Source organism: Archocentrus centrarchus, chromosome 5 (assembly GCF_007364275.1).
Source record: "Archocentrus centrarchus isolate MPI-CPG fArcCen1 chromosome 5, fArcCen1, whole genome shotgun sequence".
Lineage (NCBI taxonomy): Eukaryota > Metazoa > Chordata > Actinopteri > Cichliformes > Cichlidae > Archocentrus > Archocentrus centrarchus.
In genome coordinates this window covers 8980436-9000507 of record NC_044350.1, presented here as the reverse complement: position 1 = coordinate 9000507, position 20072 = coordinate 8980436, and the positions used below count along the sequence as shown (strand labels likewise).

The window sequence follows — 20072 nt, the reverse complement described above, 5'->3', positions numbered from 1 at the left end:
TGGTGCCTTAATATTAGTTGACCCTGACCAAGTTTGATTACAAAATTACAGCTGTATTGTATTATCTGATCCAAAGAAAATAAGGGGATCACCATGCAAGAAAAAGTTATTAATTCAAACTTTTTCAGTAGCTACTGGGACAAAAACTCAGGCTCATAATCATTTGGTTCAGGCTCAGAATAGAAAAGCTGCTCCTGAGAAACCATCACAATCTTTAATGTTCTTTAACTTTGTGATACACTGTGTATAGTCTTGATGGTCCCTCCTCCTTCAGCCAGTCAGCTGAAGTCATCCTGACAGCAGGGTCCTCTATGGATCCAGCAGGAGTGTGAGCTGCAGCCTGTGGACAGCGCAGCAGTCTGTCTGTCCCACTAGGCTGTGTTGCTGTTACTACTCCCGCCTGGAGCTGCTACCGCTGAGCATGCGCTCGGACCACTGGACAGAAAGGACGCTTCTCATCAGCGCACTCACGGTGAAGACATGGATCGTTGAGCACACGGTTCTGAAAGGTAAGAGTGCAGTTTTGCAAAATAAAATAATAATAATAATAAAAGGGGTAAATCAAAAGAGTTTGTATCCATGCAACTATTTGTCTGAAAAAGACATTTCAGTATATAATGCGCAGCGCTTGGCAAGTAGTTGGGATGCAGGAATCCTCTGTCAGTCCATTCCTACGAGCTGCTCATTAAAGGTCTGTTGATAAGTACAAATAGATTTCATATATAAAAAAAAAAGAAAAGATGTTTGGATTTTTTTTTTTTTTAACTTTCACGCAGCGTATTTTTCATGAAGATGTAGAACCTAGTGTTTATGAACTATCACGACTGCACGTAACACAGATTATATCCAACTTTATGTGCTGACTCTGTCCATGCCGGGGTATATGTAGATTTGTATGCAGAGTGCATGTGTGATACAGATATTACTGCGCATCGCTCCGCGCGCTGTTTGGCACAAAGTGCTTCACGAAATATCGATTTAGCAGAGGAATCTGGGTTTTATTAGAACCCCCGGCTGTGTGTGGGAGTAGGTGCTTGACACAGTTACGGGCTCCGAGGCTGTGTGTTTCTCCCACGCTCCTGAGGGAGTCCTCACTGCGGTCCGCTGGAAACATTTCACCGCGCGCATCAAAGTGCGGCTGTCTGTTTGGATTGTGTGTATGCTTGCGATGTTTTGCTGTGTGTGCCAACAGCCTTGGGGACATGCACTCCCCGAAATATGTCGTAATCTCACAGCCCGTCAGGCTCCAATTATTACTGACTATATATATATATATATATATATATATATGTCAGTAGGGTGAGTATAGCTTAAATTGGGATGCAATTCAATTATTTGAAATGATAAAAGTTACTACAAATACGCATTTAACTTAATATGTACCAGTTTAAGGTTTAAAGTCCCTGCACTTTATTTTAGTTAAGCATCAGCAGTTTTTTTTTTTAATTTCAAGCAAAATGGCAATATATAGCTTATTATTTCTTATTATTTGTTTTCTCCTTGTTTTCTGGGATTGTACTTTAAACAGTGTGTTAGTCAAACATGCAAAAGATGACCTGAGATAGGGAAAGATGTGATTGCAAGTCTACTTTTTAAAAATATTTTTAGATCAAATAAACAGTCTACAAATCGATGCTGGGAAAAAAAAAAAAGTAATTGTAGTTGCAGTTAGTGGTCCAGATATAAGTATTAATTTCGGGGAAGAGAGGCCAGTAAAACAAACAGTTTAAATTCTCTCAGGGTGGAGTCAGACTTGCAGTCTGCCATTATAAAGTCAAATAAAAACCTCGATACTCATGCAATCTGCTGGCTGCGTCATGCAGCTTCTGTCTCAGCTGTTAATCGCAAGCAACACTTTGTCAAAGTACAAAACAAGTAAAAAAGATGTGCAGCGGACAAAGGGAGACTTTGAAAATGAAACTAGACGCAGCAGGCGAGATGAGGAGTAACAGAGAAAGGAGGGGTGGGTGACAACAGTGTGGAGGTGGAGGAAAGTAAAGAGAGAAAAGGGGAGAAGTCTGATGAAAGCATTTGGTCTGAGCTCTGTCTCCGCCATACGGTTCCCGTGTTCTGCTGTGGATGGCTTTGATTGTGAACATGAAGGAGGGAAACCAAATCCTGCCGGACACATGAAGGCAGAAGGCGCGCGCGCGCGTGCGTGTGGGTCTGTGTTGCTGTCGCCACCTCACCAAATGGATAAACTGTCTTCTAATTGGCTCTTTTGGCAAGTTAAATAACCTCGTGAGTTTTCACTATCTTATCTGACAACACACATCTTTTTGTTTTTCTTGTCTCTTCTCTCCTCTCCTCACCTGTTCTGCTTCTTCCATCAGCTTAGGTTTTCAATGGTTGGCTATTTCAGGTCCATATTTCAGCACTGCAATGAATTATTCAGGTAACAGGACAACATAAAGGCCCTCAGTAGGATGCTTTGCTCAAACCTGAATTACCCATCTGCCATCCGGAAAGTCTGCCTGAATAATGGATTTGTTTCCCAATACCAAGTGTTTGATGGTCTGTAACTGAAATGGCAATAGGTGCACTCACAGTGTGTGTGTGCAAGGTAACTCCTCCACCCTTCTCCGCCATCAGTTAAAGATATGAATGCATTAAAGATTATTCTTAGAAACAAAAACACTGAATTGGCTTGATTATACTCCCCTGCTCTCTTGAAGCATTCTCTGGAGTTCTACATATTCCATGCCTTCATGATGGCTATTTGTCAGTCTCTTTGCAGCTGCATTATGAAATGAGCCAAAATAATTATGATTTGGGGAAAATATAACTAGAATTTATGATAGAATACATGGACGAAACTTAAACAACAGTCATTAAGGTTGTAAAAACCCTGGACAGTCAGTCTATAAATCAATCAGAGGGAAGCAGATCACTGACCCTGCTAAACAGAAGGGAGATAACCCACAGTACTTCTGCTCTGTCCTAAAGGATATCTTTATACATAGCTTAAATATTTTGGAGCACTTTTGGATTGTTATATTTTCCAGTCAAGTGGAAGCCAGCTATTTTTGCTTTCATACATTAGCCTTGATTCCTGGAATTTTTCAAAGAAAATACCTCAAAGTCTGACTGGGCTCTGATAAACACAACAGGATGCACAGATAGAATACACAAAACCTCAGCATCTCTTCAGTTTCATGCTACAGCAATACAGCTCGTGCTTTTTTGTTATGGCTGTAATACCCGGTGCTCTATACTCACATATGGACTACAATGCAGTTCAACACTGCTAACTTTGATGTGAACCTACAGCTATGATCACACAAATGATGCATTTATGTGTTTATTATTTACAGGTTCCTTTATTGCAGTTACAAGAAGAGGCGTGTGACTCCTTTGGAGCGTTTTTCTTGTTTTCTTTAGAATCTTCTGTGACCTGAAACATCATCTGATTTTCACACAACTTCTAAAATTAAAACATATTGCTTGTCTGTTATCGGGGAAAATGCGACTGGCAGCATAGGCAGTAAATTTATAGGTCAAATGCCATTCAGTGGGAAGACGATCAGGTGAACGCGTGAAGTGTGGTGTTATTTAAATAACAGGGCTGCATTAAAAGTCTGATCTTCACAGCTCATGTTTGAGGAAGCGAATAGCGGCATGAACAATTGTGATTTCTGAGGACTTCGTGGAAAGAGATACTGCTGATCATCAGGCTGGAAACCCATCTCTCAAGGTTGTAGAAGCATCTCTAAAGCGTTTGGACTCCACCAATCCACAGACAGACTGAATAAATGAAGGAATGAATGAAGGAAACTGAAGACCTCGTCACTCTCCACAGGAGTGGTCAGCCAACAAAGATCACTGCAAGAACAGGACACATAATAGTCTGGGCGGTTTCAAAGGGACCATGTAACTTGTAAGCAACAGAAGGTCTCTCTCACACTGACTAATGTTCGTGTTCATGAATCCACCATCAGGAGAAAGATGAGAAAGAAGTGCTCTCCAAAATCAGGCCTACAGTGGGGTGGCAGAGAAACTGTTTTCTGTTCTTTTTTTTTTTTCTGCGTGCCAAATTGCCGTAGACCAAAGAATCTACTTTTTAGGTCACTAACTCTGCAGGCCACGATCACCTCTTTGCTCCACACCTGCAGGCAGAGAAGCCAGAAGGAAAACAGAAGTTTTAGGTGTAAGTGTTCTTTTGAAAAATCAAAAACGCTGCCTTCCAGCAGAACATTATCCAATCTGTAAACCACGATGATGGTGGTATGATGGGTTGGTCGTATTTTGGGCGAGGACGGCTCACAGTCGCCGATAGAGCGATGAGTTTTGAATCATACCCTCAAATTCTAAAGGACATGTCCATGGAGAAAATCTCAAGAGAAAGTGTATGCATGCAGTAAGTAAATGATGCAAAATACACAACTTGTTGTGCAAAGAATGGACAATGATAATGTTTTGTAGTGGTTAAAACAAAGCCCTGATCTTAATCCTACAGAAATATTGTGGAAAGTCCTGAAGCGAGCAACCCCACCAACATCCCGAAGATGAATGTGGTCCGAGCTCTGGAATGGGCTGAGACTCCTCAAAGCGGCTGTCGAGGACTGATCGACAGTAACTGGAAATGTTTAGCTGCATTTAATGTGACACAGGGGAGTCATTTAATGACACAAGGGAGTCAAACCAGATGCTGAAAGCAAAGGTTCACAAACACTTCCTCCTCACAGTTGTTGTTGTTTTTTGTTTGTTTTTGTTTTTTTTTTTACTTTTAGGACTTGCTTAAAAATCAGATGAGGTTTTAGGTCATATTTGTACAGATGCATATGTGGTTCCTGACGAAACCTTTTCTTGATAATGTTTTCTCCCCTTCCCACTTCCATGCATCTAGCTGCATGTCCCACTTCCATGGATCTTGAGCTGAAATTGTTTTGTAAAATTAACTCATGGAGTTCTGCAGCTGTACTGTGCACCGTCCATGCTGTGAGGGCTGATGGAGATGTACAGAATAAGGCAGCAGTGCAGTGTGGTTGTGCTGAATTGTGTTTTTGCATGATAATTATAGTAATTCTGAAAACGGTAAACATAATCTAACAGTCCACACAAAGTTTAAGAGCAGATTCACTCAATGATCTGGAGTTCAGTTTGGATTTGTTAACATTTCATTTGCTGGCAAAGAAATAATCCCCAACATTTACAACCCTGCATCTACAAGACCACTTACTGTAGGCTCGGCAGGTGTTCTGTTGTACAACTAACTGTGTGTGTGTGACTGTGCATGTGTGTATGTGCAGTGATATATATATCTTAATCTCTCTGGCCAATTGTGATGCAGAGGAGCAATGTGTCATGCTCTTATATGACATTTTGTCTCTGTCTTGGCTTGGTGACCAGAGAGAGAGCCTGATGTCTCAACAGGGAGTCAACACACACACACACACACACACACACACACACTGGTGGGTGTTTATTGTACCGCCTGAACGTGCAGCATGTTCTGTGTTCTCATGTGAGCTTCAGCCTTTTTGTTTTGTTGTTATTCACCCCCTCACTGTAGACTTCAGTGCTGTCATTTCTATTCTTCTTCTGCGCTGCTTTGTGCTTCGTAATGAGAGAATCAGAGCTCTTCCAGCTTCTCGGTGGCGTTCTTGTGATTAAGTTGCCTTATTTTTGGTGGAACGATCAGATTCCCAGAGGCTAGACTTTATGATTTTCCTAATGCAGTGTTTGCAAAAAGTATGTGTAATGTGATTACATTCAGACTGCACATACATTATAATAAAATAATGTGATCATTGGCTTTTTCTGCCACACTGTCTCTCAACAGCAGAGCAGACAGGAACTTTATGCTTTCCTCACGGCTTTCTTTGTAGGATTTGGCAATCTGATTAGGTTTTCAGGTATCTTTTCTGCATAACTTTGCATCTTTATATTGAAAACCATCATTCTAGCATGCACTTTGGTTAGTGTTTAGACAAAATACATGTTGCACCTGAGTACAGCATGTGCAAAAGTCCTTTTCAACCAAGCATGTAACCAAATCTCACAGGAACATGCGAAACACGTGACCTGTTAGAAACACATTACACTGGGAAACATCATCTGTGAGTCTGGTTGTGGTGCGTGCTCAAATTCCTTGGAGGTGACGTTGCATGAAGTTCAAGGTAGCACAAATCAAACCAAGGAATGTCACCCGGGGGTCTGACTCTCCTGTGGATTTGTCAGGCTGGGTTTAGGAAAAGATTAGGGTTGCGATTGTGTGAATTAACATGTAAATTTTCTAACACATCACTGGCTTACTGTGCCCCCCCCGACATACTCAGGGGTTGACAACTGCTCCTTTGACCCACAATCAAAAAAAAAAAACAAAAAACATTTAAGTCCAATTTAAACTTCTTCTAATCTCCTCTTCAAGGCCATCTTTTTGTGTGTCTCTCGACTGCTTTCAGCGCTGCTGCAGCTATTTTTAGATTTCTCCCTTGAAGTCTTCCTCTTTCAGTGCATCCATGCTTATCATTCAGCGGTGTTTGCTTCTGCTTATTTTGACACTGGGGGCAAAATAGTAATGTATTCATTGCTGCCAACCTTCTCATCTATTCATAAAAATATCATTTTCTACAGTATTCCCATAAAAAAATCCAATCCATTTCCCATTCATGTACTTTTCTGCCTCTCTTCTCACTTGCCATGTCATTTTGAAAACCTGTTACATCAGCTTGTCTCAGAGGAAAAGCAAGATTAACTTTCATCTTTTTAATCTTTGTCCTGCTGCTTCTGGGAGTTGCTGATGTGCCTAGCTGTTTAATTATACATGCCATACAGTGTCTTTCACACACTGTCTGGCTTCCCACACCAGAGGGGAAGAGGTTGCAAGCCATCTCTTAGATCTGTGTGGAAAGCATTAGTTCTGAACGTGGTGTATGGCTTTGCAAATTCACCTGCCCGCTGAGGCTTTGATGCACTGTTAGAGGCAATGAGTTCATTATTCTGTTAGATTATTTTTTGATGATTGGAAGTTTTGTGCTGAAGTGTTACTCAAAACTTGTTGATTTCCTACATTTCATGAAATGACTTCACACCCCTTAAAATAGGAGTTTTTTTTTGTTTTGTTTTTTTAATTATTTATTTGCGTTTTAACACTTTAACCATTAATGTCAATTAAAATCTGCAAAAAGAAGGACATATTAATCAGATAAATACTTTTTTTTTTCTCTATTTGGGGCTATTGTCATTTTATATGTAGTCGTGTTAAAGGCTGGTTTAAAAAACCAAAAAAAACCCCAAAAATACTAAACAAAGTTAATTTGGATAAGAAAATCTCTGCTCTAACAAACCTAATAAATCTGCCATTTAGTTTCTAAATAGTTAAAAAGTTCTGAATTCCCAAGTTGGTCCATTGGCAGTAAATAAACAGTATCACACAGAGTACAATAAACACCACAAACCTGTCACATAAAAAAGTGATTTTACAACAGTTTCCATTTAAATGGAACTAAAATGAGATCAAACAAAAGACAGAGACACGCCTTCAAATGGGGAAAAAAGGGGAATTGTGGTTCAGGATCCAGATGGGATGTCAAGTGAAGAATAAAATTAAAACATTTATATTCATTTATTACCTGCATATGGTCACGTATTATTTCATGCATATTCATTGTACTATAAACAATAAAAAGGCAACACATCAGCTGTTGGGCTTATAACTTATAGAAAGTACTGTATAAAGACTTAAAATGTCATGTCACATTTGACCTCTGACCTCTCCTTCAAGGCCAATAGATAGAAGGTCAAAGTAATAATAATACTATATATAAAAATATTCTCTTAAAGTAAACAGTGCCTAGAGAGTGAGCTGCCGTGGTGGAGGTTTGCACTCTGAATGCTTTTCGTTGTGAAAGTTTTGAAAAATATATATGCTCGTTTTGGGTTCAATACCAGCAGCACAATTCAGAAAAGTTGGGACCGGAGCATGCTTTCCACTGTGTAGCATCACTTCCGCTTTGAAAGGCAAGCCATATGTTTACTCATTCTTTCCTGATATGGGATTTAGCTATTCACCATTTCAGAGCTTTGGTCAGATTTTTCATTTCATAAAGCAAATGTTTTCATTGGGTGAGAAGTCTGTGCTGCGGGCGGGCCAGATTGAACTCATTGCACAACAATGCTGCTGCAATATGTGCAGAATGTGCTTTGCCTTGATGAAATAAGCAAGAGCTTCACCGAGAATGAGGTCTTTATGGCAGCAGAGGTTGGCTCTAGAACTTGTATTAACAGTCATGTAAAAAAAGGTTTTTATAGGAACTGTTTTCTATATGACTTTATTAATTTCTCACATCACTGTAGAGAAATTTTGGTCCACTCTTCTTTACAGTGTTTCAGCTCTTTGAGATTTGTTGTCATTTTTTAAATGCACAGCTCTCTTAAGGTCCCACCACAGCATTTCAGTCAGGTTGAGGTCTGGACTTTAATTGAGTCATTGCAACACCTTGATACTTTTCTTTTTCAGCCATTCTGTGGATTTTCTGGTGTTTTGGACTCTAGAATACTTTGGTACACAGAGGAATTCATGGTCAATTCAATGACTGCAAGGTGCCCAGCTCCTGTGGCTGCAAAACAAGCCCAAATCATTGCCCCTCCACCACCGTGCTTGACATTTGGTATGAAGTGTTTGTGCTGATATGCTGTGTTTGGTTTTCACCAAACATGAAATTGTACGTTATGGTCAAACATCTGCATTTTGTTCTCATCTGTCCAAAGGACATTGTTCCAGAAGTCTAGTGGTTTGATCAAATGCAGCTTTGCAAATGCAACACTGTCAACCTAAGCCTAAGGATTTTTTTTTTCTGGCAACCCTTCCAAGCAAGCCGTACTTGTTCAATCTTTTTCTAACTGTACTGTCAAGAACTGTCAAGATGCCCACTCTCAGCTAGTCCATCAGTACCCAGTAAGAAACAACGTTCCAGGTTCTAGCTGCAGTCAACAAAATGCACTCACTTCTACAGATCACCATCCATCCAATCTCTTCCACTTATCCTTTTCAGGGTTGTGGGGGGGCTGGAGCCTATCCCAGCTGTCATAGGGTGAGAGGCAGGGTGCACCCTGTACAGGTCACCAGCCTGTCGCAGGATTAACACAGAGAGACAGACAACCATTCACACTTACATTCACACCTATGGGCAATTTAGAGTCCCCAGCTAACCTAACCCCAGTAACTGCATGTCTTTGGACTGTGGGAGGAAAGTGGAGTACCTGGAGGAAACCCACGCAGACACAGGGTTTCAAACTCCCGGGCCTCTCTGTGTGCAAACGCCACACAGAGAGGCGCGGGCCATGGTGGGTTCAAACCCAGACCTTCTAGCTGTTCTTGTAGCTGTGAGGCAGCAGTGATAACACCACGCCACTGTGCCACCACTGTATCTTATTTGTATAATCTGTACAAAACCAGAGTGTTAGGACAAAGCTGACTTCACATGGGATCTTAGATGCTTGGCCTATTTCTTGGTTTCCACAGTGACAGAGAAAGCATGGGAAGTTATTGTACCTCTCCTGGCCACAAAATAGCCAGGCACATCATCCACGTAAAGCACAGGACTTGTCTCTTTGTTTGTTTATGGATTAAACCAACACAGTAACAATATGACAATTGGTGAGCTTTAGAGTTTCTGGTTGGCTTTATTGCTTCAGTCCTTCCCTTAGGTTTCCCCTACCTGCACACAGAAGGATGGGAAGGTCCCACATGACCCATGCATAATTATAGAAATATAAACTACAGCAGATAGAAATACTAGTACTGTTTTCACTATAATAGCCTTGACTCAATTAACAACTTCTGCACTACCTGCAGAGTCCAGCTGTAAGTGTGTCACTGCTATCAAACGGAACCTCATTACCCTGTCCCAGGTTTGAAGGGAAAAGGTATTGCCGAGATAATGCAGCCACTTATCAAATGTATCACCTCGATGTGGCCTTTTCCTGGCTCTCAGTGTGCTGGGGTCTGAGTGAGAATACTGCCTTATTATATTGTTGCAGAGCCACAAAATGGTCTTACGCACACACACAGTTACCTGGAGCTCTCCCTGGTGTGCAGCTTAATTAGCAAACCATCTTAAGAAATGCACCTGGTTTCACACTTGCTTTCCTCTAACGAAGAGATAGTGACAAAGAGCGGCGGTGCTGGTTTTGGAATGAAGAAATGAACGCCTAACTCGACTCACTCATTCTGATTGGAGTTTTTCAAAGGGGAAACAAATTATTAATAAGCAGCTTGTGAATAAAGAACAGTGTGAAACAGCGCATCAATCTCCAGGGTCAGACATGAGTCACTGCGGTTCAAGCAGGGGCATACTGATTGATTTTTTCGCATGTCTGCATCGCGCAAATGCCCTTTGGAACTGAGCCTTTTAATATGTACAGTGATCGTTTTTAACCATAAAGCATACCTTTACAAACAAAAGCCACAGTTTAAAAAAAAAAATCACAGCAAAGCCACAATTCTCTGAAAACAGAATACTATAAACTGAGCACAGAAAAGCCCTTTAATAATAGTCCCCACAGGGAAAGCTTTGTTGCAGGTTGCTTTTCTCCAGTAATTTTACGCTCTGTAATATCTGCACCTTTCCCGTGTCTAAGTGTCTAACCTGTGCAGTCATCATGCAGCTTTTCACTCAGGCAATCATGAGTGGAGCCTTTGGGGACTGAAGCAGTCTTTTGGGGACTGTATGCAACCAGGAAACCAGCAGCAGTTAGAGGAAGGCTGATGTAAGACTGCCACCTCTGCTCCCTGGGACATCTTGTTTACCGCTGCGTCTGGTTCACCCTTCTTTTCTACTTCCTTCCTTCACTCAGGCATTTGCTGTAATCTGTCTCAGTGCTCCCAGCAGACATTTCACATGCACTTTAAGATGCATGAATTCATTAAAAAAAGAAAAGAAAAGAAATACACTACAGCTTTGAAAAAAAAAATCACCATTTCAATTTCCCTCCAGTCTCCCTCCAAACCCTTGTTACAATCAGACAGTCTGCTCATGATCAGGGCAGCTGGAAACCTTCAACATGAGTCCAGCAAAGTGGCTGCAAGTCTGCGCTTCTGCGCGCCGTCAATTCTTTTTTTTATTTTCCCCAACCGGTGTTTTGTTCTTTTCCCAGTGGCCTTTCTTTCATTTCTCCTTAAATCCCCAAACAGGCAAGAGACAAATTAAAGGAAAAACCCGAACCCTTGACCCCTACCGTTTGGGGATCCTTTTATCTCTCACTGCATCCCCATGGGGCACTTTACAGCACAAATCTGCATCCTTTCTAGCTTAGTCAGTGCTGTCATAACTTGCCTGTTGATTTCATAAAGTCTAGAATTTGCTCATATGAATGAAAATAGTTTGATTTAATAATCTTATGGGACTTCAATTTCCTCCCACACTGAGCTGCTTGTATTGCCCAGAGGGAGGGGGAAAAAAGGAACACATGAAAGTCAACAGAGCCACTGTGATATGGACAATGAGAGACATTATTCAAAGTATCTGTGGCACGACACTTTTACCACTGTTGGCACTTTGGCTCAAAACTCAACAGACGCCCATCGTACCATTTATTTGGCCTTCTCCATCTTTACCATGGGAATGGAGCCGGTTTCAAGGTCTCCGATTTTTGTAGTTGAGAGATGTTTTAACTGTTCTACTCTACTGCTCAGTGTGCCACACTTCAGCGCAGTGGTACCTGCGCGCTCATTAATGTAGTTCCTTGTAGCGTGGTTGCCGTGGCAACAGAGGTGAGGAGAAAATGAGTCTATCACTCAACCGAATGCCTTGTTAGCCAGAGTGGAGGCTGATATTTCAGGCTTGACTCGAGTCAGTTTCCTGCGCTCTCGACTCGCAGGCTAGTCATCAGATGTTTTGAGCACCTGACGCTAAGATATTCAGTCAGCAATTTGGAGAAAAAGGAAGCCGTGATTTTAATCATTCAGTTGATTTCCCGCAGGTGCAATTAGTTTCTGACTGCCTAATCAATGACAAGCGACTGCGTTTTACATGCTGACTTTAATCTTGCAGCTGTAACAATGACATGCAGCCGGCGTTTATCAGCACAGATAGGTTGTTTCTATGTGCACGCTGAGGTTAATGTACGTAGTTAACTAAACCTAATGAAAAACTGGAAGCGCATTTGAAAAGTCATTTTAGTTAACTGCACTAAAAACTGTACTTTAAAAAAAATGAAAATACAAGAACTTTCTTTAGTTTCAGTCCTCGTCAGTATGGTCAAAGTCTTCAGAAGGAATTCCTGCCACTCTGCAGCTATTTTCACATTATAAAGCTTTTTTTCCCTCCCTGAAATTCATACTCCTATCACCATGTTTGCTGTTGCATAATTCCTCCATAGATTTCACCGCAGGATTCTTTGAGTGCCGTGTCTCTTCCTTATATAATATCACAGTGGTGTGGTCTCATTTGTCATCATAACAGGCATGAGGAGGCACTGTATGTTTGTTTTTGGTTTGTTTTTTTCAGAGTGGGATCCATGAGTATCAGTCAATGCGCTTCCCAAAGTGCTGTTTTTGTTTTTGACCGTCTACTCTGGACTTCTTAAATCTTGAACATGAAAAATATCCCCCACAAACAAATCAATACTTTCAGTATTTAACAGCAGCTAACAACTGCTGTGACTCAAACAGTAAGTGCAGGACTTGCAAGCTAAAGTCTTTTTGTGCTATAAGGAAAGAGTTACAGCAGTGGAGTTTCTCTTGTGTTGCTCTTTCACTACACAGATTAACACTAGACACATATTAAATTTGGGTTATTGTTTTAAAGTGCTCCTAAAGGACAACAACTCTACCAGCGCCTCTCCAATCAGTAAATAAAATATACTGTATCTATATGATAGGCTCTGAGCTCATGTATGTTTCTGCTTCTTCCTCTCTGTGAGATATAAACTTATTTTTATTTAAAAGACTGATAGTTCTAAACATATTAGGAGAGCAGGCCTTTAACGATTTGTAAATAACATGGACATAAATAACTTAAAGAGCTTATTATATAATCTAATACTACAGTATATTTCTAGCTAGACAGCTCATTCTCTTTCTCTTGGCAATACTTTCTTTAAAAATAGAACACATTTTGGGGTCAACTTGAAAGAAAGGCAGATGTGAAATGTAAAAGGGAGGTCAGAGGTCAAATGTGACATATTTTAAATCTTTATGCAGTACTTTCTATACAGTAGCAGTCAAAGGTTTGGACACACTTATCGATTCATATGAATGGGTTAGTGTATCCAAACTTTTGACAATACACAGCACGCTCATAGTTTCTAAGTTATAAGGCTTTTTGTCAAATCTCGATCAATAAATCATTAAGCTCACCTTGAAGACCTTGGTGGATGTAAGCCAAATTTTAATAGATTGTTAATATGACCCCGCTCTACAACCCTACAAAGTTTGATCAGAAGTCATTCGAAACTTTTCGAGCTATCGTGTTTACAGTCAGAATTACACAAAAACGTGACCTCATTGGCAACCGGCATGCAGCTTTATGTTTTTGTTTCTGCTCATGTTCAACACACAAGGCATGTGTTAGTGAAAAGTGCCAGTGGGCTTAGCTTGGATAGAGCCTTGCTCGCTGTTTACCCCTTTTCCCTCTCTTTGCACTAAGCTAAACACCCGATTTCAACTTTAAGCCTATTTCCACAAAAAAAAAAAAAAAAAGAACAACCGTTTTGACAGGATTAGCCAGACTTCAAATTAGAAGCATCTGTTTTAAGAATAATCACATTAAAAACATATCAGTATGCATTACAATTGGTTATAAATTTCTGGTGTGATTTGCAGCCATTCCTTCAAATGAAATACAATAACTCCTCAGATTAGACGCAGATGCTGACACTGATGCTATGCAGGAATGTATGTATGGCTGTCAGTTGGCACAGACTTTCCAACACTTAATAAATATGCCCGTTTTGGTGCCAGAGGTATTTTAAATGCATTATGTGGTCTGTTACAGCTTGCAGAGAAAAGATCATAACCAATATTGTGTAACCTGCTGAGTGTGTTGTATTTACTGATCCGCTGAGGGCAGTTGATTGCTTCCAGGTCTGATTATTTAGCTTCATTCAATTTGGGTCATTCTCCAGAGCTCCAGCACACATTAGTGATGGCCTGCTGTTCTGGCAGCTTGTGTTCACGTCTCAAGCTGTGGCTGAGCCAGAATGGTAATACTGATAGGAGACAGAATGAAGGATGGATTGATGCATAATGCAGCACCTGTTCAATCTGCAGATGCTGGGGTTAATGCATGCAAATGTGTTAGATAGATAGATAGAATTCTTCTTTTGGTAAACACGGATAAGTTATGATCTCTGTATTTCTATCCAAAGTTATGTTGAGATCTCTGTCATGCTACGAGAGAGAATAATGTGTTTTGATTCTCTCCTCCACAGTTCATTTCTCATCTGTCTGCATTGTGTTCCCTTCTCCCCAGCGCTGTCACAGAGCTGTTATTCATCCCTGCATCATGGAGGCTCAGCCTGGTGCATCATGGGAGCTCATCAGCAGTGTGACAGATACAATATATGAAGACTGAGAGGTCGTCATGGAGACTGGCAGCTACACCTCAGGCCCAGCCACTACTGATGGGGCTCGGACAGCGCCGGGCCTGGAGGGACTCGGAGTCCTTCAAGAGCAAGGAGGAGAAGGAGGCTCATTCAGCACCCCCGCATCCTGGTACCCTCCATACTCGCTGGGCTTCCAGGTGTCACTCACCGCCTTCCTCATGCTGGAGCTGGTGTTGGGATTCAGCAGCAACCTGACCGTGCTGGTGCTCTACTGCTCCCAATCCAATTTAGTGGACTCAGTGAGCAACATGGTGACCGTCAACCTCCACGTGCTGGATGTGGCGGTATGCGTGCTGTGTGTGCCCCTCACTCTGGTTGTTGTTCTTCTGCCTCCAGGACCCAACCTGGCCTTGGTGTGCTGCTTCCATGAGGCCTGTGTCACCTTTGCCAGCATCGCCACAGCCATCAACATCCTGGTTATCAGCTTGGATCGATATGACATCTCGGTACGACCGGCCAACAGGCTACTGACGACACACAGGGCAGCACTGCTCCTGACTGCCGTCTGGATCACCTCGGTTACTGTGTTTTTTATCCCATTCTTGGAATTGCAGTGGTCCACTGGAGAAGGAGCAGAGGAGACAGAGGAGGAGAAACCCTTGTCTTTGTCCCCATATGGCATTAGTGCCACAGTGGTACCAGCATGGCGTAACCGGACCCTCCTATGTGTTGGTGGTCAGGGTTTTCACACAGGCGTGGGTAGGTATTACCATCTTATCCTCCAAGTGCCCATCTTCTTCACCACTGTGGCAGTCATGTTGTTTACCTATTCAAGAATACTGAGGGCTTTAAACATCCGCATTGGCTCCCACATGAAAAAGAACCAGCGGTTCAGGGGCCCCGCCTGCAGGGGACGCCACAAGCGACAGAAAAAGCAGAAGCCGGGGGTTGCGAATGATGGTGGGGAGTTAGGAGGGGAACAGTGCACCGTAGATAATACCAAACAACTCAGCCACCCTCCCCTCATCCCATCCCCAACCCCGACAGCTACCTCCCCTCATGCCCTGTCCTCTACTGCTCCACTTGTCAGCTCCGACGCGGGCGCTGCCACCCCCATGCCAGCCACAGTTGGGGTTCAGGCTTCTGTGTCGGCCATCATTGCCCTACGACGGGCAGTGAGGCGACATCGAGATCGTCGAGAGCGTCAGAGACGTGTGTTCAAGATGTCCCTCATCATCATTTCGACCTTTCTGGGCTGTTGGGCTCCCCTCTCTGTAACCAACGTTCTAATCTTGGGCATCGGCCCCAGCGACGTCCTCGTCAGCCTACGCCTCTGGTTCCTTGCCTTGGCTTATGGAACCACCGTCTCCCACCCACTGCTCTACGCTTTCACCCGACAGAAACTGCGCCGAGCACTTCGCGCCAAGGTCAAAAAAAGGGTGGTATCCCTGCTCCAGGTAGACCCTTCACCAGGTGGAACGGTTATACACAACTCCTGGGTGGAGAACAGAAAGACCAGCAGGCAGGTGCGTCTGGAAGCGAGTGAAGGTACCGACCGCTGCCTGGGAGAGGCCCTGTGAGACTGAAACACACAGGTCAGGCTAGTGCAATTAAAAACCAGGGGTTGTTCCATAATCAAACTCACCGATGCGAGCAGCCAGTGTGAGAAATGTGCACAACAACATTTTCACCTTGGGGAGATGTTTTAATGTAACCACCAGCAGCAAGGCCTTGCTACACTCTCACCGCAGCGCAGGCTGCAGTGGAAGCAGGGTGTTGTAATCACTGTGGCGCTCACATCCTCTGCAAAGTATCATACAACAAACAATGTATATAATTTGCACTCTTTGAAGCAATGAAGTCTATTTACATATGGAGCTGAATGATAGCGCATCCTCATAGTGGTGCTTACATAACTGCTCCAAAGAATGTGTTTAGCCAGCAGAAGATATGATCTGTCTCCCACTCAAAGGCTCCAAGACTTAAACAAAAAAACGTTGATACACTTCAAACACATAAATACTTTGAATGTATTTAATATTATCTCTGCCTTAAAAGTTCTGCTAAATGGTATGACATGCATTCGGAACAAAAAGGGGGAGCATGCTGGATATTTAAAAGGAGGACACAGTGACAGCTGTATGAAGTATGATGACGTTTTAATGTTTCAGGGTTTAGGCGGGCCAGCCTGCAGAGAAAAGATAAATAACAAGTCAGAGGATAATTAAAGTGTAAATTAGTGAATGCAGTTTTGCTTTAGTGTGAGTAGTTATCATGCTTTCAGATATTAAAACATTTCGCAACACTCCTTGATATAAATGCAACTTTTTGCTCCCCAGTTTATATCACATGGTGTAATATATTATTTGGTATTGCAGGCCAGCTGTCTCCCCAGTCTCCACTTGTTATGCTAAACTAAGGTAGCCGGCTGCTGGCCGTAGATTCACTGTTAACATGAGAAATCTTCTCATGTGACTGTTGATGAGAAAGAAAAGATCACATTCCTTAAAATGTCTGCACTTCCTTTAAATTGTTGACTGATGAAGTGTTGACACAGAGAATTGTTCATAGAAACTGTATTTATTCCAGGTCTATAGTTTTACATTGCAATATATTTATGGTTTCCCTGTGGCTCACTTTGGAGTTTCGGCTTGTGAAAGTCACTTAAAGCTGTTTAGAAGCAGATTCGTGTAAATGATGTAAATACTGCCCACATGATGAAACTGAATTTATTACACGGTACAAGTTACTTGGCTGTATGCAGTTATACACTCACTTTCCTAAAGTAGAGGAGCGTTCCAGCTGCAGCTGCTTCATCTCTGTTTCAGCACCCAGACATGTGGTCCCACAGGTCAGCTCATCCTCGGGGTTGTCTGGAGTGTAACTGTCACCACAGCTGGGCCCTGACAGATTGCTGGCATTATAAGGAGTGGTGTTGACTTTATTCTACCTGCTTGTGTCCACTGCTCTAACACTGTACTCGCACTAGGGTTCATTGCAGAGGCCATGTGATTTATCATGCACACAAAAAAATGCATTTCTGAATGTTAACAAGTGGAAATATTTATTATATGTACACCAAGAATATCTTTAGAGTTTTTCGCCACAGTGTTTTTATGTGAATGTATCACAAAACAGTGAATTAAAACAATGAACATGAAATATTGAGGTCTGAAATTGCTGCCTTTTTTTTTGTTTTTTGCGTGCAGAGGTTACATAGTTCCTCATCAGGGTTTTAACCTTCTGCAAGAGGAACAACATCAGGACAATATGCAGCTCTGTATATACAGCCTACATAACTCCCTCAAGGCTACACTACAAAAGAACATAATGTCCCCATGGACTCTTGCTAACACATCCAGGAATCTCTGTATGTCTGTCTGGTGAAATCACAAATCAAGCATGAGAGCCTACAGTGACGTCTCAACTGTGAGAAGAGCTCAAGAAGAGCTACATCCAACTGACCTCGAACTCCACGCTGGACTCCGTCAGCAAGTGCGATCACACACAGATGGATGAAACACAAATGCATACAGAGATTCCTCCATTTCTTAGCGAGATGCATAATCACTTTAACATTTATTGCGTGTGGTCTGTGTTGAACAAACATTGCATTTTGCCCATTATATTGTGTTTTGTGGATGTGTTCATTTATCACTGTTGGTTGCAGCCAATAATGAGTGGGTAGTGCCATTTTTATGTGTTAATTTTAGTATTGTCTTACCAGGGGCTGGTAATGCTAAACTCAAACCTCAATGCTGCACTGCTTTTAGGCATTCTCATGTGAAGATGTACTATTTCAGTCAGTGCATCCATGTTCAGGAAAGGTGCCCTATGTAGGAATGGGGCACATATACCTGGCAGTGATCATCACATGCTCCTCCCACTGAGCGCTCGCCCGCAGACACACTGGCTCAAAAGCTGCCTGCATGTTTGAAAACTTTGCGTGGGCTTTCTGTTGCGTGGGAGGGAGGCGCTACAGACCTCTGCGGTATAGGAAAAAGAAGGTCATCAATGTGGGATGAAGCCTGCAGGGCAAAGTAGGCTAATTCAGCAGCACTTAAGCCTCAAAAGAACAATTAGGCCACTGCAAATACCAGTGACATCATTTTGATTCAAATTAAATGACATGTACTAAATCCCAAATACTTTTTTTTTTTTTTTTTGTACATGAAAAAAAATAAATAAATACATACACCATTTAAAAGGAGACAGTTTCACATTTTCACTGCAACTCAAGGGCGACCTCTGCAGTTATTATCTAACATCAAACGTCAAAGCTTCAGTTAGTATGGATATAATGAAGCTCCCCTGTTCTATCCTAGGTGCTTTTTGTTTGGTAATCATAACACAACAGTTTGATGTCAAGTGTGACAATTCATCACATAACTGCCCCTCAGAGTAAAAATATCAGCACCTGAGTGAGGCAATTTTCAGGCAAGGTTAAAGCTAATTTAATTGGATACTCATCAGGAATGATTGGTGAGAAGTGGCAGCACTAAAAGTTGTCCCGTTTTTCACTTTTAAAATTAACTATCCACAGGAAACGATAGGATACACCCGTGGCAACCAATTTCTATAAAGCATGTCAGACTAAGAAATATAGAGGACAGTATTAAGCTGTAAGGACATCCGTGCAGATATTATTTTTTATGGGTAGAACCAGCATCCTTTCTGGTGCACTGTGAGGTGATCACAGGCTACAGAGAAAGCGTTCATGTGATGTGAACTAATAGAAACTATAAAAACCCACGGAAACACGGGGAGAACATGCAAACTCCACACAGAAAGACCTAAGGTGGGATCGAACCTAGGACCTTCTTGCTATGAGGCAGCAATGCGAACCACCATACCCATATATTATGTTAGGCTATATTATATTATATTGAGCAACAAAGCCATACACTGTGATTTTAAACATTATGACGCACTGTGTAACTTTATGACATAATAAACTAATTTATCTGGATCTTTCACTGGGTAGCAAAATAAATAAATAAATGTTATCTAGAGGGCTGTGGCACTTAACATCCTAAGCTAGACCACCCTCTGGTGGGCGATGTTGCCAATTGCAGAAGTGGATAATTCATGATGAGTTTGTGAAACTAAAAATTTGAAAGGGCGGGCGATTTGGTATTGTGCTGTACAAACTGGAATATATAATATATTTAATCAAGTTAAACAGAAACATTATTGTTTGTATTATTGTTGTTTGTAATCGATGTAGATTTGAAAGGTTTGCCTCGTTCACTTAATTCAGTTATTCGTTTTTAGACGAAGTTGTGAAACCTAACATTAAAGTTATTCTTTATTTTCCGCTTGTTATAGTTTCTTCACCGGATCAACCTTAGCGGAAAAGTTGCTCGTATTTTCTTTATTGACGGTAGGTGGCGACAATTCTCTACGCCAGCCGAAATAGCTCAGTTGGGAGAGCGTTAGACTGAAGATCTAAAGGTCCCTGGTTCGATCCCGGGTTTCGGCAAGCGAGAAGGGACAAATTTTGTTCATCTTCTTCTAACTCTTTTTATGAATAATTTTTATCTACACGTAACTTTAAGAGTGATTTGAAACTGTATTCATAT

General features: G+C 41.8%; 1 protein-coding gene and 1 non-coding gene across 2 annotated transcripts; both read left to right on the top strand.

Annotated features, from left to right (window-relative positions):
• Positions 1-436: 436 nt before the first annotated feature.
• LOC115781013 (G-protein coupled receptor 22-like) lies at positions 437-17541 on the top strand. Its single transcript, XM_030730503.1, has 2 exons — positions 437-509; positions 14418-17541. Exon 2 carries the CDS (start codon positions 14529-14531, stop codon positions 16068-16070), a length of 1542 nt encoding a protein of 513 aa, XP_030586363.1. The 5' UTR covers positions 437-509; positions 14418-14528; the 3' UTR covers positions 16071-17541.
• A 2358-nt stretch (positions 17542-19899) lies between these two features.
• trnaf-gaa (transfer RNA phenylalanine (anticodon GAA)) lies at positions 19900-19972 on the top strand. Its single transcript has one exon. It is a non-coding gene; the product is annotated as a tRNA-Phe (tRNA).
• The last annotated feature ends 100 nt before the right edge of the window (positions 19973-20072 follow it).

Excerpts from the sequence above, each read along its gene's own strand:
- LOC115781013 (XM_030730503.1), top strand. The coding sequence starts at position 14,529 with ATGGAGACTGGCAGCTACACCTCAGGCCCAGCCACTACTGATGGGGCT.